The sequence below is a fragment of the Aulonocara sp. 'chitande type north' Nkhata Bay genome, linkage group LG6 (genome assembly GCF_057382095.1).
Source record: "Aulonocara sp. 'chitande type north' Nkhata Bay isolate Kocher_YH1m ecotype deep benthic linkage group LG6, A_spYH_male_GT1.1, whole genome shotgun sequence".
Classification (NCBI taxonomy): domain Eukaryota; kingdom Metazoa; phylum Chordata; class Actinopteri; order Cichliformes; family Cichlidae; genus Aulonocara; species Aulonocara sp. 'chitande type north' Nkhata Bay.
The window spans coordinates 22,298,940-22,322,935 of record NC_141349.1 but is presented as its reverse complement, the minus strand read 5'-3'; the positions used below and the strand labels follow the sequence as shown (position 1 = coordinate 22,322,935).

At 36.6% G+C, this 23,996-nt stretch overlaps 2 protein-coding genes across 3 annotated transcripts in view; one reads left to right on the top strand and one right to left on the bottom strand.

Annotated features, from left to right (window-relative positions):
- The window catches only part of usp53b (ubiquitin specific peptidase 53b), a 36,201-nt gene extending 33,565 nt beyond the window's left edge, over positions 1-2,636 (top strand). For both annotated transcript variants that reach the window (XM_086295656.1, XM_086295653.1), the window contains exons 18-20: positions 408-560; positions 932-1,017; positions 1,621-2,636. The gene's annotated coding sequence lies outside the window, so the exon portion shown is untranslated. The remainder of the gene's footprint in view (positions 1-407; positions 561-931; positions 1,018-1,620) is intronic.
- Positions 2,637-5,063: 2,427 nt separating this feature from the next.
- On the bottom strand, positions 5,064-23,991 carry gucy1b1 (guanylate cyclase 1 soluble subunit beta 1). The gene is made up of 13 exons (XM_086295650.1): positions 23,857-23,991; positions 23,456-23,529; positions 20,913-21,013; positions 20,673-20,791; positions 17,154-17,351; positions 15,851-16,081; positions 15,571-15,687; positions 13,314-13,447; positions 11,401-11,598; positions 10,001-10,238; positions 9,201-9,341; positions 6,675-6,829; positions 5,064-6,481 (listed from the first exon to the last, which is right to left on the bottom strand). The coding sequence occupies exons 1-13, from the start codon at positions 23,857-23,859 to the stop codon at positions 6,355-6,357; spliced, it is 1,836 nt and encodes a 611-aa protein (XP_086151776.1). The 5' UTR covers positions 23,860-23,991; the 3' UTR covers positions 5,064-6,354.
- Between the last annotated feature and the right edge of the window lie 5 nt (positions 23,992-23,996).

Here is a 23,996-nt window from a genome sequence, read left to right as displayed (position 1 = left end):
CACAGGGCCCAGGAGTCAGCTGATGGATTGTGGGTTCAAGGTGTTATGGTAAGAAAGTATATTCTATTTTCGTTTCTGTAACTTAATTATAATAGGTTTTTTATAATTATTAGGTGCATGCATACTCACCCTATTAATACAACTGAGAAATCCAAAATCTGCCATAGGTTTAACTTATACCTGTATGTATTGCCAGAAAGGTGATTACTGGACTCGCATTAATGCACACTTGAACTGAAATGAGGTTGTAACTTGTGGGTTGTTGGGTTGCAAATCAGAAACAAACATCTTTGGATTTTTTTTTAATCCCATAAGATCTGGAAACACAGTTTTTATTCAACAAAACATTACTGATTAACCAAGCACAGTGCCTGCTGTTATTTCAAAATAATTTTATGTCATTTCAGATAAAATGCAGCATTCCAGTGCATCCCAACCATGCCTTTACAGTCAAGGTTTCTGACGGAGCTGAGTTTCTCTCTGACAGTCTGCTGAAAGTGTTTGCAAAGTGATCGGGGGAACAGGGCACAAAGCTAAAGGATGTAGCTGCCATTATGACAGTAAGAACTTTAAAATTCTTTAACTACAAAGTGTATATGTATTGCATTAGGTCAGTAAAAGATTTTTATGCTACATCCATTGAAACAGTCAACTATTACCTGTGAGTAATGATTCCACTAAAAGGATGCCATAATTTTCGTCATGCATTTACTGGCCCACTGAGAAAAATTTATATTTTAAAAAAAATAAATGTTCTGGAAACGATATATCCATAAAGTTGATGTCAAACAGGAACTTTTGATATTGCTTTGTAGATGCTGGTGTTGCATGTTGACTGGTTTAAAAAGTCAAGAGTTTTTGTCTGGGATCATTTTCTTCTGTGCTACTGAAAAGTTCACAAATCTCTGTTTTCTTTGTTATAATAGTCAAGGATGACATTAATGCTCGGAGTCCCTCATCAAAGTGCTCCGCATCTGTGTGAAAGACAATTGCAACATCTTGGTGCAGGAGTTCATGGTGAGTGTTTTATGAGTAGATTGTGGATTTGCAACATTTAAAAATGCATTTAGTTATCCACTTGATCCTCATTGGACTGGTTAGGACCAGTAGTGCTCTTTAATAATTTGAAGTTCACATGAGGCCTGGTAGTGAACTCGGCCACCGGCCCTTGAGGCCCCACCCCCACCCCTGTATTAGGGGTCACATCAGTGTGAAAAAACTTTAAATTTGTCATTCTAATGAACGGAAAATCCCACCAGTATTTACATTAGCTTTTGTTTGAAAAAAAAAAAAAAAAAAAGACCAACTGACCAACAGCTAACCAAATTGTGGGGCTGAAAGTCTAAATTCTAACATCTTCTGAGTGACATAACCTGGATTTCTGATGGGCCGGTGTCTTTCTAACAAAAACTAATGTAAAGCATTTGAAATTATTATGTTTTTCACCCTCTCTTAGAAACTCTGTTAGACCATGAATGGCAGCATGGCAGGCCACTCTTTGGCTATAGCTATTTACTATGTTGCTTGCATTGGTTTAAATTACTCTAACATTAGAACTGGTAGATTCAAAAGAGATGAGTTTAAAAAGGAATCTTAAAGAAATGTTTTGTGTTTAACCAGGACTTGACTGAGGCCACTGCACAGATTGAGAAAACCACAATGAACATCTGTCTCCAGAGATGCGCCAGGCAATGACTTTTCTGATGTTGTTCTTCAAGATCTGGATAACGTGACCTTTGCAGTAGCCATGCTGTTTGGACCTTTTTTATTCCTTCAACATGAGTTACCCATCACAACTCTGCTACACTTTTGAGGTGATTCAAAGGGTGGTAATGGAGTTGGATGCAACTCAGCTCTCAAGAAAAGCTCACAACTAAGACAAAACTGCTCCTGCAATGAAGCTCACTGTTATGCATGTGAGGTGACCAGCTCTAGGTGAGAGGACATTTAAATCTCACACTTGTTCTGCTGCATTTTTGAAGCTCAATTCCAGGAACGGATCGCAGGGTTCATTCTTATATACTCTGCAACTGCCATGAGGACGAGCCGTTTTTTGTTGTTGTTTGTTTTTCCTTTTGCTCTGTACAAGTTCTGTTTGTCTGTTTGGCAGCATTTTTAAATTTCTCTTTGTATTTTTTCTTTCTTTTACTAGTGAAGAGATGTAGCGTGAACAGTTATACAGTCTAAATATCCCATATGGGTCGTGTGAAATGGTATTTTCAGTTTCATTCAGTTGAAGTAAAGAACGTTGAATATTTCTAAGTGTGCTGTTTTGAACCAACATGTCACAGTATGATCAGTGCTGTAATTTTTGACAGTCACTGTATCAATGTTATTTTTGCGTCTCTTGAATAAAGGTTTTGACCTGCAAGTGCTAATTTCTTTAGTTATTGGGGTAAAATGGGTAGTGTTAATAGGAAGGTGTTTGCCAATTCAGTAACCTAATTTAATGTTAATGGAAACTAACATTACCTCAAATTGTTTAGTTATAATTGTTGTTTAACTGAATCTTGATGTCAGAGGCCTTAAATAGAATGTTTTGTATTGTTCTTTCCCAACATTTTTCAAAAGAAACAGTCTAATTTCTTTGCTGTGATTGATTCCAGAGAACACGGAAGAACTGACATTATTTAACTGTTGATTTATATAGATTCAGTAGAGGAGTAATGTCAGTTTCATTCTTTACCTACTGCAGTGAAATTAGACATGTTGTTTTGAAAGGTTACTGGTGGATGCCAGCAACCATCTTGGAAGAGGACAATACAATCTGTTATAAGGCCTCCATTTGAAAATTGTGTATTTGATACTAGAATATAATAGCAAAATGTAATTTGAAGATAACATGTAGTATTTAAGTGACCAAGTAGTATTGGGTAAAAGTTATTGAATGGTGTTGGGATAATGTGAGAAAATTGTGAAGGATTAAAATATTCCAAGAGCTCAAATTACTTCATCAAAACATGTTTAAGTCACATTTTATCAACACAAATTGCACAGGTTTATTGAACATGAATAAATTGTGTTAATTTAACTCAATTGTTTAAGTTGCTGCCAAAGCAAAACATCTGTGTGCAACAAATGTCCACCATTGAATTAAGTAAATCCAACAACATATTTTTTTCAGTGCTTAACGCTGATCACAATCTGATACGGATGATACCTCTGTTTAAGTTCCTTAGTGCTCCATTTGATGAAGGAGTTGTTATAACTATTTACTACATCTGTGGTCACTGGGTGAAACATTTAAATGCTATATTACCTCAGGAAAGTGAAATGAAAATCCAGTTTACCTTTTTCCAATATCTGGTATCTAATTAAACACAACTGGCTCTTTAGCTACAGAGCTGAAGAAGAGCTACTAAAGAAACCTCTTGGATGAGAGGTAAAACATCTTGAAAATAAAAATTAAACAAGTTCAGCTGCCACATTTTCAGTCTCCTTAGACTGGAATGGCCTGGAAGACTGAGAACCTACACAGACTTTTTTGCTACAGGTTTACTCCCTCCCTGACTTTACCATTAGCTGCTAGTATTAGCTTCTGTTGCATTGCTTGAAAACAACCATAGAAGCAACATGGTAAATGTGTCTTTGAGTAGTTATTTTGTTTTTCACAGTCTCTAAAATTTTCTAGGAGAACAAGGTGCCACATTCTAAATTAGATTTAAGGACAATACCTGTAATTTGAAAGATACTTGCCTTGGCCAGTGGTACAGCTCATCCATTTGTCCATCCATTCTCTTCCACTTATCCTTATCAGGGTTGCAGGGGAGGGATGGAGTCTATCCCAGCTACCTTAGGATGAGAGGTTGGGTGCACCTTAGACAGGATGCCTACTGATACCTATGGTATCAATTTCAAAATCCTACATTATGTCAAGTTATTGCATTTACAAGATTTCCAGAAAACTTAACCTCCGACTTTGAAGTTGATTGAGATTTGAATTCATCTGAAATTTTTAGTGGATACATGTGGTATCAATTTGAAACACCTACATTGCTTCATTTTCGAGTTATCACAATCACAAACTTGGGTGTCCACATTCTCTGCCTGCCCGTCCAAGACCCCATCAGCCTCTTACATATGAAGGTAAGAATCTAATTTTAAGCAAAATTCACATTTGGTTATTTAAAGAAAATTGGCTTGACCAATTTTTTTTATTATCGTACTGCAATAGAAAGTTTATTCTGAATGGATAAGCAGGACAAGAGACACATAAAACAATTTACCTGATTTTGAAGGTAGAGTAATGTGTAAATGTCTTGAGCCATTCCTTTATAGTATAGGAAAATGGGAAACAGTGATTGCAGTGACTTATTGAAACATGAAAACATACATGGAAATGCAGTATATAAGGCAAAAACTGAGTTTGTACACTTCTAACGTGAATGAAAGTCAACTTTATTTTGTTCTTTGTCGAGATGATCCCTCACTGCTTCAGTAATGTTGAGATCCAGACTATGGAGAGGCTAATCCGTGACTAATAATGTCCTATTGTGCGTTTTTCTATCCATGTATGCTTTTACTACAATGGCAGTGTGTTACCACACTGGCTGTAAAAGGCTGCTTGTAATAAAATCCCTAAAGTTGCAATTTAAAATTAATTCTTTGCTAAGATGTCTGTTATGAGTGAACACTACAGTGGTTCGTCGCTTGAGTTAGGTGCCTTTTTTATGCTTGAATGATTCATAGCTCAGCGTTGACAAATCCAAAAAAAAGTATTCCTCTGAAAATGTTCAGGTACAAGGACTGGACTGAAAATGAGTGAAAAGCAGCCATCTAAAAAGTTGAAAGACCTTCAAAAAGCAAAATATTTTAAAGAAAAGCGGTGGCTCAAGACTTTTGCACAGTACTGTATGTGGCCATTACCACAGAAAAGGGCTGCAATCTTCTGAAACACCACTAGAGGGAGTGCATCTCAAAAAAACATACGTGTGTGTGCCATACTTCAGCCTTTGGTCAAAAATAAAGACCATAAAATACTTAAACAGCTACATGATTCAGTCTGAATTTCCTGACGGATTATAAAAAAATAAATATATGCAGTACAAAATAAAATATCGATATCAAGTAATCCACACTTGTCCACATTATTTATTAGTTACCTCCAAAATAAACACCAGATAAAACAAGATGTCCTACAAGCACAGAAATGCACTCTTATAACACAAGAGGCACCTGTGTGTTGTCACACATTAAACCTCGGAGGACACTGTGTTTAGTTTATTAATAGTGAATTTGGAAAATATGTTGAAAAATCGTACAGTACATATACTCAAGTGAGATTAATCCAACATGTGATGGAGGCACAAAGTAGTGTCATACATAGCAAAATTTACCATACGTTTTCTTTTTTCATTTCTAAAAGTAATAACAGTTCTTTTCTCAAAAAAGGAATAAATACAAAGTAACATGACACAATAAATATGTAGCTTTATCTCAGTAACATACAGTAGAACTGAAAATAGCATTCAATATCATTTAAGCAGACATGAGGTGATTGTGCAATGTGTACAGAGGTAACATAAATATATAAAATAGTGTTAAGTGCTTTTAATACTAAGGGTATTTTAATAATTAAGTAATGGGTACATGTGAAGAACTAATGGCTCAAATGCTTTATGATTTGTGGCTTTTAAAAATACAAGTAAGTCTGTGTAATGTAAAACTGTATATGAATGTAGTTGGCACAGTAGTTTTTATGACACAGATTTGACATCAGTATTATATATATAATAATATCTAGTCTAAATCTAAATTCTCATTTGTTATAATAATCTTGAAGCCAGTGTAATATATTCAGTGTAAAACTATAAATTCTCACATTTGGTGAACAAGGACAATAATGTAAGCTCTACAGTCATTTTCATTAAACTAATTAGTCCAATTTTTACTTACATTTAATATATTCTGTACCTGTAAAATTTAATATGATGATGATAAAATAAAGTATACTCTGAAATTACTTAATTTGGCTATAAATTGTCTTTTTTTTGGGCACGCTTCACACTACACAAACACGGCAGACAAAAATGGAAACTAAAATAAAAATAATCAATAAATGGAAATTGTTTTGTTTATTAAAACCTTTAGTGTGTAGTCTAATACACCACTTTGTATGTATCAAACGTATCAAACTTGACTGCACCAAATACTGTATCACGGACCTCTCGATGAAACGCTACACAGCTATAAAATGTAATGGCAGACCATGGGTACGTAGAGAGGCGGGTGTTCGGATAGACAAATGTGTTTCATCATAATAAAAATATCTGCATATGTGTCACCTGATCCAACCCATCCCTGTGTCAAAATGTGACAGGACATGACCGCATTAATGCAATCCTTCGATGAGCCTTAAGCGTCTGTGGGCTTCCTGGAAAGAAACCACACCTTCATTGGCTCCTTCTTTCCTTTCATGGTGACCGGGCCCCGATACTCCAGATGAAACTGAGGGTCGGCATTCTCGGCAGACTGCAAACACCTGCAATACAACGCTACATATCACACAAGCTGCACACTTGCCGTGCTCACGTCCACAGTAACTAGGTTTGTTTTTCCTTATATATGCTTCATGTTTTATGTCTATTAATGGATATTTTATTAAAAGTTAAAAGAATAAAAAAAATTCTAGCAGTACAACTGATCCTGAAAAATAAGGAGACGCTGCTGCTCACCGGTACGTATATTCAGACACGTTTATTTTTCCTTTTTCACCCGTCGTCTCTGTACGGCTTGTGAGGTTGACCGTATTTCCAAAAAGGCAATATCTGGGCATCCTCTGCCCAATGACTCCGGTCACCACCTCTCCTGTGTGGATCCCAATAGTAATCTGAAAAGAAAAGAGAAGAAAACGTGATCGAAGCGCATGTTTACACTTTAACCAAAGCAAAATAAATGCTGCAGTTACCTAAAGACATCCCTGTTTCTTTTCAAATTTGCAAACTTAACTTTAAATACATCTCTGCAGCACAGATCATTAGTTATCTGCTGTACATTTATTTGTAAAACAGCACACAACAAACCTTATTTATTTACTTAATAACTATGGTAACAAAATTTCCTACTTTAAATCCCGTGTACATTATAACTCAAGGACTTGAATAAATTATTTATGCTTTATAGAAATAAATTGCAAGTTTTGTGTTGGCACAAATTCTTAAAGCCATCGACTGACATGTGGTTGGTAAATATAAGGTTGACTTTGCCTGAGGTGTCTCCATGCACAAAATTAAAATTTCCTTGTAGTTTCAAATTTGCAGTAAACAGTTCCAAAAGAAATCCCCGGCAATCAAGAGACTAATATTTACACTTAATCTTATAGGCACTTCAGCGCTTGCTGCCATCAGAGCATGAACATGCCAGGAGTGTTTGGGACAAATGAGAATCTATTTTAAGCCACAGGATCGTGAAATGATTTGAGTCTGTTTCTGCTACTAAGCCAGGCCCCTCTTTAGCCAGTGCCATGTCTGAAAATAAACAGTCTTTTGTTAACCAGACACGATTTTCCAAAGTTAAGTCTCAACAGTCATTGATATAATAACAATCTCCAGCACTCACTTCAACAACTTCTCATTGCTCATTACTTCAGCACAAAAATACATTCCCAGATGCGCAGGTATAATTATTCTAAAATAAAAATGTGTATATATTAAGTGTAATAGAGTAAATGCCTGACACATTAATATGGTGCACTAATATGAGAATTTTCAAACTAATATTAGAAAGCCGACAGCGCTCCAAAAAAATCATCTGTGCCAAAATAACAGATGGAGTGCTTAGAAGCTGAAAAATAATTAAATGTGAAGGAGAACAGTTAGACAGTCAGCGCATCACCACACAGAGATAATCCAACAGCTATATAACAGACATGTTAGAGAGACAAGATGAAATACATGCAATGACATTATTTTCCAGTTAGTCCTTTTTTTGGTCTATTTAATTTGTTTTAAAAAATCCTCTGTGCACTAAAGTCTACACTGTTACGTTCTTAACTGTTACAGCCTGTATGTAAAAATGGAATTATAGTTTTGCATTTTCTAATTAATTTCTCTATTTCATTTCATTTCTACCTTTTTTTTAAATTAAGTTTAGTTTTAGTTAGTTTCCAGAGTGTTTTTTTTTTCAGTTTATAATAATATATTTTAGTCTTTTTACTAAATTAATTCATGTATGGAAGACATGTGTCGGAGGCAAGATCTAAGAAAATCAGTTACAATAAAAACACATCATTTTTTAAAAGGACTTGACTTACAGTCTCATAGTCATCCAAAGTCTCAATAAACACATCCATCAAAGATATAATAAGATTTTTTCCAAACTATCAAACTAAGCATGTTTGCTTTATATTCTCTTTTTAGTTTAGTTTTCAAAGTTCATTTCAGTTAGCTTTTTTTTTCTTTTCTTAAAAAGTCTATTTTTTATTTGAAGTTTTTTTCCACATCTAGTGTTAGTTTTTAATTTAGCTTTTGTTTACTATAAAAGTCTTGGAGCTGACAGGTCCACAGTAAACTGTCCACAGTGAGTGACTGAGTGTGTTGATTCTCTGCCACCACAATTAAATTTGAACAACATCTGAACTGGCTTTAGACTAGACAGACATATACTACTGCCACACTGAGCTTCAGCAGGTGGAGGTAATGTTTCCTACACCTTCACATTTTCCTTTGCTACCCAATCAAACCAGGACTAATACAGGAAATCTTTCCTCTCACATGCATTAACTTCCCAATTTGGGAGAAATTATTCTTATTAAAACCAATTGTTTTAAAATCAAATCATAAACACACTTTGATTCACTTGTGATGATTCATCGTTGATAATCGCAATCAGCGAGCGAGACCTAAAGATTACACTCGCCACTACTGCCTTAAGGCACAACAAAAGTGACGGCTTTGCTGCGCTCTGGTGTGGTTCAGGCCAGTTACACACCTCACAATTTTTGTAACATGGTGGGCAAGAGTGTTCGAGGAGATCTCTACAGGCACGCCTATAATCTATCAGTGTTGGAAGCAGCTAAAACTATAGAAAAATAAATATATCCTGCTAATTTTCTCAGCAGCAACAGGTATTATTTAAGGTCAAGCAAAAGTACTGTATAAAAAGTTGCTCAGCTCACATTTAGTTGCAATACAATTCCACACAGATAATGAAGTATAATATGCAGAAATGTTTTATTCTGAAACCTGAGATTCATCTCACACCTGCACTGGTTCATCATCCACTTTCACTTGTCCAGCAATCTCCATCATGTCGAGAGCAAGGTGGCAGATCGACTTTGCGTGGTGCGTGCACGGCTCGGGCAGGCCACTAACCGTCATGTACTTATCACCGACTGTTTCCACCTGTATAAAGAAAATAAACCAAAACATTTTCTTATTCTCCACATGAGTGATGTCATGACTTCTTTTTTCTTTTCTGCTTCTATTTACTTTTGCTTCATGTAGAATGATTTGTTCCCACTGCGCAACGGGGGGGTGGGGGGTGTTCCAATGTGCTGTGCAGCCAGAAATAAACTGAAACACCCCGAGATAAACACTTAAACACTTACATCAGCTTTAAGACATTCAGGGACTCTTTAAGCCCTGTTAAAACCCCTGGACCACCTAGCCCTTCAGCTTGTAGAGTAAATATTACTTTTTTTGGTGACCCAGTGCCTGAAGCCAATCTCATGGAAGAGGTCTGTTTGACTTCTGAAAGTGCATTCTTGTCTGAAAGCCTGGAGAGTAAATCTGTTGCACGAGGCCTATAAAATGGTGCAGTGCCATTGTAAAACTACACCCTGTTTAGATGTTGGTACTACCCTAAGTTAACTGATATAAATACTCTGCAACTGAGTTGCATATGCATAATTGCATAATATTATTCAGCAGCTTAGTGCATTACAGCTGCAGAACCAGACCTCCAGAGTAGAAGCAAAACTTCCTCCTTTCAGGCCTTTTTATTGACCACAAATTTACACCAGTATGCAATATTACGTGATGGCAAAGTTCCTGCTTCTGACCTTGTATACATAAGGGTTCTTCCGAGAGTCTGTCAAAATGTCAAAGCGTGTGTAAACATCGTTGAGCAGGTTGACGATCTTGATGGCTCCTTCAGCTGAGGCGTGCTTGCTGCAGAAAGCATTGAACCCGACAATGCCACTAAAGAGGATGGTCACGTTGTCATAGCGCTTTGCCGGCACCGGGCGTTTGTGTCGCAGCTCATTGGCAACAGATGGTGGCAGGACAGAATAGAGCAATCTGAGAAGGAGAAGAGAAATGAACATTCTGAGCGAGAGCACGGTGGTGCTGGGGACGCCGGGCTGAAGTCCGTCCTTTGGATCAACATTTTGTTTGCACAGACACCACCTTTTGGTCATTTTGCTGTGGAAGCTGCTTTCAGAAAGGAGGGTGGTGTTTCTATGGTAACTGGTTAGATCATGGCTGCCTCTTAAAAGCAAAATACCTTCCTTGATGCATCATAATCTTAGGATGAATGATGCATACAGATGGCAAACTCTAAAATGTATTCATAAAAAAATAGTATATATATACAGCGCTTGAATACATATATTTAAATCTAAAATAGTTAATATTTTATGCACAGCCTTGTACCTCTAAGTTAAAAAGAAGCAAAAACAAAGAGTGATGTAGCATCTAAAAAGGCAACAACAGTGCAGCAGCAGTTCTCTTAAAATTTAGAGAAGCCATGAATTCAAATCAAGGTCTGGAGCCCGAGGCAATCTGAGTCCAGAGAATGGTCAGAATAATAACGTGGGAATCCAGTGGGAGAGTGAAAGTCTTTTCCTAAGAGAAGATAAACTGCTACAGCGCTCTTAATAAAGATCACACTCCACCCTTCTCCGTCTCCAGCTGTCACCCACTGCTGTGACAAAATACAATGGCAGGCCTTTTTCTGACAGGGACTGAAGAGAAGCTTAAATATCAGCCCCTGCTTGCCCTGCTGTCATACATCCTTAATGCAACTTTATTGTACTGAGACCTGTGTCTTTCTGTATTGTCGGTGGTTTGCCCTTAAAAGGGAAAACTGGTTAAGGCTTCTCTTTATCTCCCTACTCAAGACTTATAATAAACAATCTTTTTTTTATCATTTTTTCCTAGCAAATGAATCATGACAGTGCTATTAGAGATTTATAGTAGTGAATTTGGATACTACACACAACCTACAGATAATGACATAACTAGAAAATGTAAATGACATCATTTAATACTTTCTTTTGTTTAAATAAAGTGAAAAAATGAAGGGAGACAGGCAACATGGGTTAAAGCTGCATATACTAGCTACATTATAATGTCAAAAAACTGACTGAGAATTGGTGGGTATAATACCTGTAATTAATGAATATCTGACCCCACACTGTACTTAAAGACTACTTTAATGAAAATATAAAAACAGTCAAACCTATCTGTCTTTTTCTTTTCGTCCTCCAGGGCTCGGAGTGTGTGCTGGAGGCGATCCGTCAAGATTTCCAGCTCTTGGGTCAGTTTGTACTCCTCACGAAACTGCTCGCCCAGCAGCACCAGGTCGCGCGTGGCGTCATGCAGCGGGATGTCACTTAGGTAGAGTCCCCGCCGTGTAAGATCGTCCAAGTTCATAACACTAACCAGAAAAGTAGGAACAGGTCAACAAAGAGAGGGCAAAAAAAGTGAGAGTCATAAATTATAAGAGATTTTTGCAGAGTGAAGCTGCTGGAAACATTTGATTTGTGTCTTGCTGTTCTTGTTCATATCAAGAGGTGTTATAAATTATACAGGACATAAAAAATGAGACATGAGCAGTGAAATCATCATCCTCTTGTGAGGGCTGAGAGCACTGTAATGTTTCCAGATAAATGCTGCTTTTTGTCTGGTGAGGTCAGACGCTGTGCTGTTCGGATCTTTTCTGGTCAGGTTGCATCTCGTTTTCATTCAGTAGCAGTTAAAGTCCTCCAAGGCAGCAACCTTTAGTGAAAACACTCATCCTACGAGCTGCAAACTGCCTTCAATGTAAGGGGACAAGACCCTTTTAACCCTGCCATCTCCTGGATCGAACAGTTTACTAAAAAATTCTGAATGATTACGTAAGAGCTACAGAGGATAACGTAGGTCACGCTCTGGCGATCTACCAGCCCATTGTCATTTCCAAAAGGCCAAGAGGAAAACACTTCTGAGTATTCTGGGTAATTGCTTGATTAACAGAGTGTGTAACTACATGGAAAAAATAACCTCATTTTCATTAGTGAGATTATAACAGATCTAAATTACAAGTAAATCAAAAACAGATCTTCTGTTGATGTCTCTTCTACTTTTCATCAATCATTTTCTTGCTCTAATTAACTTCACTTAGACGTTTTACACAGAATACTGTACACTATACACTGTTAAAGGATAAGCCTTGTAGTCATCTAGACCAGGGATGTCAAACCACCATATACAGCAATGTTAAACTTCATGAGACCTTACAGCACAGTGAAAACACATAATTGTCTCCTTGGTTTTTGCTAACTGATGTTTTTGATGACTCTGGTGAGCTTCTTTTTTCCCCTGAAGTTAGATCTATTTTTATTGTCGACACTTTGAGTGTGATTTTTGCAATCTTTAATGTTTGCATATGACCAGTATGTCCATTATTCTCAGATTCTGAAGTTAACCTTGTCGTTTAAACACTCTGGCTGTTTGAGGGGACCTAATTAGTCTCCGTGCATCTAGCATCAGCATCGCCAGCTGGACATAAGAAATGCAAAATGCACAACGAAAAACATTATTACAGATGTCCAACAGTATATCATCAGTGAATATCTGGAGGACTTAGACAGAGTACCACCATTAACTCTGTAATAGACTCCTTCTGACAGCAGCTCTGATTCAAAGTAGCATCCACTTCACCTGTGTTACGTTAGCTGTCTTAGATTATGGTTAGACTATATATGCTGAATGTTAAGGTTTGTCTCAGCTCACTGTAATTTGCAGAAATTTTTAGTTTTTTCCAACACTATCATGTAGCATTGCAGCTCTAAAAGTGGAAATTAGTTTCTTATATTTTGGTTGGAAACAAAAACCACAGAAAGAAAAGCACATCGTTAGTAACCTTCATGCATACGAGCAATTAACAGTGAACAAAACTCTTCCTTTAAAAAAATCAGCTTTATTTCAAATATTGGTTTGTCATATTTCTGCATTTACAGAGATAGATTATACTTTGCTGTAAGTCAAAACCTTGAACCTTTAGATTTCAAGATGTCTTCACCTGAAATCTGAGCATTCTCATTCTGTGGGTAAAAGTAACATTTTTCTGGTGTGCATATTCAGTCAAGGCTTCTGCAACTGATGGCTTACCTGGGTGAGCAAAGAAAAAGGATGTTCTCAGCCTCTGGCAAATAAATCATCTGTCCTTTCAGTCTCAGACAGCTGATCTCCACCCCCGTCAGCTCGTCCTCATTCTCTACAGTCTCCACATTCAGCAGGCCCTCCTGTCAGGATTACATCCCTCTTGTGAATATTTCATGATGCAGTGCGTTCATCTCTAAATGTGCTTCCAAACTGGGTGCCAGTTTAGCTCGCACTTTATTTTTAAATCTGGCTTTTCATTTTAAATGTTAAATTTTTCAGCGCTCATTACATTAAATTAATTTTGATTTTATTGTGTAAAGAAAAAAAAAAGTAAACTCCTCTTTTTTGTCAGGGCTTACGTAGCCATGTAGCTTATGCCCCAAGAGTGGCAGTGCTTCAAGGATCAGTCTTGTCACAATTAATCTGAGTATAGCGGTATTATTTTGTCACTTAAGGATTAACCATTCCATGAGAAACCAAACCACACAAATTTTAAATTTGAAACTATTTTCTATTCTTGCTCTATTTTTACCTTGTGACTTTTCATTTGACTTCACACTGACCTCTGTGCTCATAAAATTAGCTTTTCAGATTAGTCTTTTCTCTGTTTCTCCCACAACTTTTTGTCTATTCTGAAAATCAACAAAGGTATATTCTAACTGTGCTGCATGACCCTCTTTGCTCTATGCATAAACATAAGCATTGTAAAACTGTATAGTAACTGTATAGCTTCTATAAATTGTAAGGTTTTACATTTTGTCATCATTGATTTAACAAAAACTGAGATAAAACAATGAGTGAAAAATGCATACACTCAATGACGTTGTAGATTTAGATTCATTTATGGACAGCTCTCTTAAGGTCCAATAATAGCATTTCAGTCAGATTGGGGTCTAGACATCTTCATTCTTTTCTTTTTCAGCCATTCTGATGTAGATTTGCTGTGGTGTGGATCATCATTTGAGGTTGAGTTTGAGCCAAGCTTGAGCTGTTGGGCAGGTTGACTCACATTTGATTCTAGAATACTTTGGATTACAGAGGAGTTCATGGTCGACCCAATGGTGCCTCAAAGGTGCCAAGATCGTGTGGCTACAAAACAAGCCCCAATCATCACCACCATGTGTGACAGTTGGTGAATTAGGTGTTTTGTTGGTTTTCACCTAACTTGGAGATGGGCATTGTTCCAGAGGTCTTGTGGTTTGTTCAGATACAACTTTGCAAATTTAAGCTTTAAGTCATTTCTCTTTAGAGAGAAGAGGCTTTCTCTTGGCAACCCTTCCAGACAACTCATACTTATTCAGTCGCTTTCTAACTGTACTGTCATGAACTTTAACATTAGACATGCAAACTGAAGCCTGTAGAGTTTGAGATGTAGCTCTTGGTTTTTTCTGCAGTTTCTCTGAGCATTCCATGGTCTGACCTTAGGGTGAATAAGCTGGGAAGTCCACTCCTGGGAAGAACTGTCTTGAATGTTTTCCACTTGTGAATAACCTTTCTCACTGCTAAATGATGGATTTTAGAGTGTTTGGAAATGACCAGAAAACCCTTCCCAGAGTTATGAGCAACAGCATTTGCTTCTCTGAGATCATTTCTGATGTCTTTCCTGCTGGGCACTATGTTTACACTCACCTGAATGCTCCATAACAGCAAAGAGCCAGAACTTCTACTTTTATAGAGATGCTCTCATTTGCTGTCAAACAATTGATCGAGTGAATTTGATCATCAGCACCTGACTGCTACTTACCCTCTTAATTACTATGAAGCAGCACAGGTACACTTACTTTATCACACAATTTCTGCATTCTGGTTTAGTTTTTTGTTAAATAAGTAATGTATGTAAAAGGTCAGGTGATGTTATTTATCTGAGGTTGTATTTACCCAACTCTAAAACTGGCTAGGGACCATATTATCTTAATTATGTTTTGATACCTAAAACCTTAGAATATAGACATGGTATACTCACTCTTTACTCTTGAATTTACATATTATTTCTATTTGTTTATATGCTCATTGCTCCCTGCATGGCAACAATTTCCTTCTCCTTTATTTTTTTTCACTGAGCTCCACAGCATCAAATTTTACGGCGCTTCTAAAAATATCAGTGACCTTATGAATATTAACACACTGTTAACACATTCTTTCAAACCGCATTTTAATTAATTAGACTTTGGTGTATTTTATTGATCTATTTCCTCTGCTAAACTAATACATGAAAAGTGATTAGCCAAACGGACTCGTGCAAACATACATATTTCATACATACCTTGCTACGAAGAACGAAGACAGTGTTGATGTGGGAAAGGATGCCGTGAAAGCTGAAGTCAATGTGAGGACGTACCAAAGAAAAAACTGAAGGAAGGATACAGGTACCCGGCTGGAGCTATATGATAAAAATATCCATATGTTAGTAACGTTGAATTTATTCTTTATATTAAACTATAGCATTATTATTGATAATAAAAGACAAAGCAAATATTTAAAACATAATTATTTGCTAATTTCTTGAAATTCTGAGTTTGGGAGAACTGAATGTGAATGCAGACCTGTGGCAGGACTCGGTATATGGCGTTCCCACACTGTGTGAGCATCAGGTCCTTGTCAAACATGAGGTGGAATGGAAAGGCCTTGCAAAATGTGTACGGGCTGATTCGAGTCTCCTGCGTGCCGTTCTCTTCAAAGCCATCGAGATCTTCGTAGAACGCCTCTTCCTCTGACTCCTTCTCCTCAATCAGAAATTTGATGTGGTCACACTCCTCATTTTTGGGTTGGATCATCTGCAGCACGTGAAGTTAATCAGTTGATAACATATTGACGACACTGATGCAAGACTAACTTTGTTGCACATCATTAGAGCACTATGACGGCCTTAAAGAGAAATCTGAACCTTAACGTTGCAATTTTCATTTCATAAACATAATACCAATAATACAAATGTTAATTTCGCATTTATTATATAGAATTAGGCGGGTAATAATGACAGAGTCCTGTGGTTTTATGGGCATAAGGCATGCTGACGTCAACCTGGTGTCTCTGCACCCTGTTGCCACAGCAACACTGGCTAATATTTCCAGAAATTGTGTGTCACATTTGGAGCGTCTGTCATTTTCTGTGCTTTCATTATAGAATTGCTGAAAGATATTATCCTGTCTGTATAACATGATTAAGTTTGGGAGAAAATGTCACCGACTGAATGAAGAGGAAAAGCTCAATCTAAACACAGTAGACGTCTGAGGGGAATAACGTGCTGCAGGGAATGGTACAGATTAAGGCTGAGGCTTTGGGTGGCCTACAATTAAAAAAAACAAGCTTAACAGTTTTTAATGCTGGTTTGTTAGAAAATTTTAATTTAGTGCTACTGAGATTAGCCTGGTTAAGTTAACATTTTAAATGTGGCTTGTTCTTCTATTCCCTCAGTCATTTTTGGTTCAGCCGCAGTGAGAGAAAAGTTTAAAAAAAATGAGGAGCAAGAATAAAACTCCTTGGAAGATTCCCACCGTCTCTATGCTAGAGACTCTATATCTTAGATCTAAAAATATCCTGTGACTCACAGACATTATCCAAAAATTCACTACTCAACTGCAGCTGTCAAAGTGTTCCCATTTGGGTATTTGAGACGTTTCTGTTGTTTAATCTTCACGTTACAGCCTCGCCACTTATATTGTGTGACAGAGACTTACACATTCTGACACAATGCAATGCAGGAACACAAGAGTGCCTTTGAATATTGTACCATAAATTAAAGGGGAGCGAGAAGAAGTCATATCCGTTCATTAGCAGTGACAGAGTGAGCCAAAGAGTCGAAGGTTTCACGATGCACAAAAAGGTAACAAAAGCAACAAAGGAGACCTTCATCTCTATCTCTGTTCCGTGGATTTGCTGAGCGACGGTTTTAATGATGCCAATCACTATGTCTTGCAGGCCTTCTCTCTCCGAGTAATAGTGAAGAATTAGATTGTTTCCTTTCTCTGCATCAGTGCAGCGAAACGAGGGAGCCCTCATCCCGGGATAAATGGTGCCCAGGTGATCGTGGAGAGCATCCAGATTCTGAAAATTCAAATCAAAGAAAAGAATATGTAACAGCCGATTGTAACACCAACCTCTATGTTGTGCAAATAGAAGAAGTTTAAAAGGTGAATAAAAAAATTAAAAGCTCAGCTGGGTGTTCATCATAAAACCTCATTAGACCACATATGACAACAGTAAGTTATCTTTAACTATTATCGCATCATGTGATCACTACTAAAAAGAAAACACATATACACCTGCACAAAGAAGCTGCACTCCCCCACATCACGATTTGCTTCTGCCCTTTGAAGTGCTGCTCCTCCTCTACTTGTTTTTTGTGAAAATGCAGACTGCGGGCCTCATGCAAGAACCAGCTGTACAAACAGATGTCTTACAAACTATGAAGGGATAGGCTCGTTTCTATGCAGGGTGAAAATAGGCTTCTTTCACAGAGTGCGACTTAATCTGAATGAATATGATTAAAAAATCCTAACAAACTTAATGCAAAATGAAGGGCACTACATCATAATCATCCTAGCACACCAATTTACTGAGAAGTACTATTATCAGCATATTTTGTCACAGCTGATTATACATTTTAGTAATTACTGAACACGGGATGGAAAGCTCGTGGATGATGTCTTCTATCATGCTGTTGTACACAGCACTGTTACCCTTCGTACTGTAATAAACGGAAATCTAATAACCCAGCGACTGTTTTTGCTTTGACCTTGCTTTCTTTTTAGTACCTGACATCACACAGCCTAAACTATAATTAGAGCATCACTGTGTTGCACTGAAATATCTACTCTTTCTAGAGGTTTTGAAGTCTTTTAAAAGAATACTGGCATTTCTTAAGTTTGCTGATTTCTGACAACAGAATGCGGCGGCACAGTGAGAAATTGTTCCTTTTATTAAAGAACAGTGTTGTGCAAAAGACTCGAGCCAACCCTCATTTCTTTATATTTTGCTTCCAGGCAGCCAGACATTCTTGTAATCGTTAAAGTGGTCTTGACTGATAGTTCTTCAGGCTTTCTGAAGTTCTTTCAAATAGGACTGCAACTAAAGATAATTTTGGTAGTCGACTAATCTGCCAATTTTTCTTCGATTAGTCGATAAGTCTTATCTCCGTTTCCTGGGCAAACCTCCTGTTCTAAGCTCACCTGCTCTAGTCTGCACACCTGTGAATGTCACCCTGTGATCTCGTCCCACAGCAAATTAAAATAATATAAATTTGAAAATAATCAAATGTATTTTTAACATTACTCAATAGGACTGTCAGAATAAAAATAAAATAAATAAAAATATGAAATAATACAAATTAAAGTGCTACTAGTATTTAAACAAAAGCAAGCATCATCCTGAGAAGTTTCCAATAGGTAAGCTAACATAAGCATCACAGTACAAACATTCACATAAACATGGTATCAACACGATGCACTAACTTAACTTTGGGTGTTTTTTGTGTCTAATATCTTTACCTATATTAGTAAATAGACTGTAGTGAACAGGCCACTTCAAGTAAGTTTATAGAACTGTGATGTTATATATCTAACAATTTCAGCTGTCCTCTTGGCTAGATCTCGCTTGAAAACCACGTTTTTAATGTCAATGACACTTTTTACCAGGATAAATAACAGATATATAAAAGTCACTTAGCCAAAAACTGATTGCAGCATCTACTTCGTATTAGAGATGTTATTTCTGGCTCTAAATTACTTGATATTCTTCATGAGAGATATGATTGACCTATTTTTAACAGTTTTTGGTCAGCAAGTCATTTCTAACAGCTTAAATTCCCACAATCATTTTTGATATGCACTGCAGTAGTGCTATAGTGGAAGGAAAGCTCTGTTTTGCACAGTCTGCATTTAACTTTGTTTGTTTTATGTGAAATGTGTTCACTTTTTTTTTTAAATCTTTGCTTCCATTTTCTTTTATCCTACTGTTTAGTGGTCGCGCTACGTTATTCTTCGTTAGTACTGAGTGCAGTCTTGGCAGACAATATAGACAATACTGCCCCCATGGCTTCCTGTAGTGTATTGCAGTTACAAAAACACATTTAGGTGGTATTAGGATATGACGTGAAAATACAATTCCGCATTGACACATTTTTATAGTCGACTTGATTGATTACACTGATGGATCGTTGCAGCCCTACTTTTAAAGTTGCTTTTTGAACAAAAAACCAAAAACCACAGAAATAAAAAAAACAGCCATAAAATAGTATTTTTGCACCATCAAGGGGGTTCCCAAAGAGCTAGAAAGCTAAGCTGAAAAATGGGTTATCTCAAAAAACTGGACAAGTCGAGGACAAAAGAAGAAATGGCAGACCTAAAAATTATCTACAGCAGTTGAACTTTATCTGAAAGCCATGTCTCAGAAATAGGAAACAATTTAGTAAAGACCTGACACAGGGCCTGAGAGATGTCAATCTACTGTTTGCTGAAGTGTCACTGGAAGGGTGGCTGTTAAGAAGTTATTGTTAAGAAATGAAAACAGGGAGAAAGAACTGAAAATCAGTGGCAACAGGGCTACACAGTGACTGTCTACAGTGATCTGTGATGGATCCAACTTCCAACTTTCAAAGAAGAGTTTTGAATGTCCTTCAAAAAGCCTAAATAACTATTACTGAAGACTACTTTTTTAAGAAAGGTTGTCTCAGAGAGTTCAGGCTGTGTTAAAGAATAAACCTGGTCACAGCATTACAAACTTTCAAGTTGTATTTATACAGTATTTCCATTTATGTTTGCACATCTTTCAATAAATTGCTACACCTGTTTCCTATTTTACTATTAAAATATACAGAACTGAGGGATAGCCCAAGACTTTTGCAGAGTACTGTGCTATAAGTGTTTACTTAACTTGAGGCCTTTATGTTTGCTGATTTCTAGCAGCAGAATCCAGCTGCACAGTGTGAAATTCTTCTTTGTTTTACAGTATAACATTATTTTTTTAAATTTACTGCAAAAGTGGAATCTTACAAATACTCCCCGAACAAACGGTATTTATCAACATGAAACGACCGATTTACAACAATCCAGTGTTTTCACGTGACACCCAAAGCTGATTTATGCGATGTAACATATCCAGCTGACCTTTAAGCTAAAAAAAAAAAAAAGATATAATACAACATAACATTTTTTGTGCTCAGTAAATTCTCGTGTCTTTCAAACTTTACAGCCACAGTGCGTTAAGTCTGGCTTTCTGTTAAAAAGCCTCAAATCTCCAGCCTAAGAACTCTCCAAAACTCAGCAGAAAATATCATCCGAATGTTTTCACAGGCTAAAAACTCAGTGTGATGAATAAAACCTCCTCTCATCTTCAGTTCGCTCGTAAAGGCAAAGAGGAAGACTCTACCTGCAGGAATTCACGAACGTTTGAGCCCAGCACGCGTAAGATGGTGTCATATCCTGACTCCTGGCAAAATTCAAAAAACATCTTGCCAAACATCTGCAAGATCTCTCCCGCATCAACTTCTGCAAAACAAAACAAAAAGCTTAATAAAATCGGGCAAATGTCTGCTAAAGCTTCATTTGTATCCTACATCAAATTACATTTATTTCATTTCCAGGGATTTAAAATCGTGCTGTTACTTACTGAGAACTTTGCTTGCAGCTGCAACAAGATCATATGTTTTGCCATCCTCATATATGATTCTAACGAGGAACTGGCCCTCAATATCAAGCTGAGCCTCCCTCCTGAAAACAAAGGGAAGCTGTTACTCACAAGCTACAGCGAATGTCACAGCAGAAGTAAACAGTCTCGTAGGCAACTTGTTCAGGAAACCACTACCTTTGGCTTTTTTGCAATTGCTTTTCTGTTTACACCAACAACTCGACACCAATGGTTGGGTCTTCTTTCATGATATATATTCAGCTGGAAACATTAAAAAAAAGCTTTTGATATTGCTTTGAAGTCCTTGTGTGAATTGCACTGCTGAACAAGCAGAGATAGCTAATCAGGTTTAGATCTACTGCAGGTCCTTTGATACAATGCACTCCAAGCTCCTGAGTACATTTTGCTATTTATATCTTAGAAAATCCAATTTTCACAAAATTGTCAGAAAGCTTAATGAGCTTCTGATTGCAAATATTTAACTGAGTAAACAGGAATGATTTACAGGCCTGACCAGCAACCACAATTTTATCATAATGTGTCACAGCTGGAAAAACATACCGAGCTTTGAAAAAGTAAGAATTCTGATATAAATAACTCAGTTCATGAAAACCTTTAAAAAAGCACATGACGGAACCTGGTAAACTGAGCACTGAGTAACAGTGAGTTACATTTGGAGATGTAACATATAACCCTGAGCTGTAGCATGCTGCGCTGAAGCATGTTTTTTTGTGGTGGCTGGAAAATGACCACTCTGAAAACATTTACAAAAGGCAGCTGCTGCTCACAGGGTCATGCATAGGGCATAGAAGACTACAGATGAAAAATAAACTTCACTTTAAGCCAAATATTTCAACAGCTGAAGAAAATGGCCATTATTCTGGGGAAAGGACTCATTAAGACTAAACCTAAAGTTGACTAAACTTAAAGCTCTTAAAGTGTAAAATTTTTTATTTATGGGATTTTGGCAATTGGAGCACATTTGAATTATACTTTACTGTATATGAATAAACAAAGGATTCGTTAGTTTTGCTGCTGTATCCTTGTCAATCTTTAGTGTCCATATTAAACATATTAAGAGGCAACTGCCTCGAATGCCACCTCAGTCTAAAATGAGATAATAATAAGCTTACTTGATATTGCTCTCAGTATCAGCTCGAATGCTTTAGTTTCAAATCCCACTAAATCAGACACTGCGTCTCTTTCCTAAACAAGGTTTCACTGGCAGAAACCTGCAAACAGCACTTTCATTTGTCATCTAAAGCCACTATGTTCACAGCAGCAGATTGTCATATTAGAGGTCCCACTTATCAGTTTGTTCACAGTGTTATCACAATGTTGTTTGTCAACTCCATGAACTACTTTGCATCTTCACTTTCTAGACATGACAAAAGTACACTCTTTTATAGTTATAGTTCATAGTTATTTTTATACTGGTTTTATTTTTTATCTTTATTTATTTTGTTGTTATTGTTGTTGTTATTTCAGAGTGTGCAATAAAGATTCCTGTCTTTTGATGTGACACTGTGCAGTTGTACTGTCTGGTTAATGCTGATCTTTAGCAATGTTTCAAGTTGCATCTTTAGTGATTCTCCTACTGTTAAGTCATCATGTTTTGTCCAAAGGGGTGTACTTGCAGTTTTTCTTTGAAAAAATGTAAAAAGATCACAAAAAGATATTGCCAGCTTTTTCTGCAAAAAATAAAAATAAAAATAACACATTTACTTAAGTTACATTCTGGTGAAAAAGGCATTTTATTCAGTGACTAATAACATTTTGATTACAATTAAAGCAAACCTACTAGGCCTAAATATAAGAACCTGATAAGAAATGCTTATTTAAAGCAAGAAATGGCAGATGGATTTAGAGAAGAGAGTTTTTTTCTTTTTTTAAATGTTAAACTCCACTAATAAAGTGGATAATCTAAACAGTAAACAGCAATTATGATTATAGTTCCAGAGATCAACCAGTTCTATGAAAAAGTAAGATTACATTTATACTTTAAATATTTCCACTTATAGGTTGCAAATATATTCAAATATAGACAAATATGACAATAATTAGTACTTGAATGTACTTGATATTGGTGATTATTTATGCAGATTTTTACATAAGCAAGATTTTGAAAGCAGAATGATAGGTTTTTGCATTTCTTAGTAGGTTACTTCATCAAACAAGTTTTTTCAGGTCTGTACTGCATAGTTATTGCATGTATTTACTTGTTACAATTACAAACAAAATGGGAAATAATAATAATATTAATAATAATAATAATAATAATAATAATAATAATAATAATAATAATAATAATAATGGCATTTTGTCACTTCACCAACTAACTTTTGGTGTGAACCTACATAATCGGGTTAATCTGTTCCTGCTGGTAACACTGTGGCAGTGTATGCTGCTGGGCTGGCTGTACAGTATACATTAGGCCTGGCCTGTGTCCTTGTTGTGATCTGAGCTGCTACAGTGTAACCTTTGATACCAACATGGCTGAATAGTAAACACATCCTGAAACTCACTTGATGTCTTCCCACACTTCCGGACCGTAATTCCTCAAAACGAGGAGCTCCAGGGCGTGATTCACAAAACCATACTGTAAAATTTCAAAAACACGAGCAACGTGAGTTATATTTCATGGAACGAACGCAATTTTCTTAAAAGAATATATATGTATAAATTTAAATATGCTCATTACATTAACTATTCTTAAACATTTTATGACCTTTTGTGTTCATGTACGTTCTGTCCAGCCGTTAATATATTTTAATATGAGGATAATCATGGATATTATTGTAAAAACCGCTACATAGCGGTATTCCAACAGGAAACGACAACCGCAAATACACCGTTTCGGGGGGAAAATGCTACTTATTTAATTAGTATTCAAACACAATCGGAAATATTAATGTTAAATACTTACCATGATGTCCGCTGTTTCTCGTTTTCTTTATTTTTGAGCAAAATTATTAGAATCCAGCAAAATCTTCATCGTTTGGTACAGATGCTGACTGTCTCTGGGTCCAGCTCCCGTTTTTCAGTCAGCTTCTTACTGACAGCCAG

What these genes read in the sequence shown, in the direction of transcription:
- gucy1b1 (XM_086295650.1), bottom strand. An exon ending in GAAGTGTGGGAAGACATCAA is followed by an intron (nt 21,014 to 23,455) that starts GTGAGTTTCAGG and finishes CTTTGTTTTCAG; the next exon opens with GAGGGAGGCTCAGCTTGATA. An exon ending in AGAACCCTTATGTATACAAG is followed by an intron (nt 9,342 to 10,000) that starts GTCAGAAGCAGG and finishes TTCTTTATACAG; the next exon opens with GTGGAAACAGTCGGTGATAA.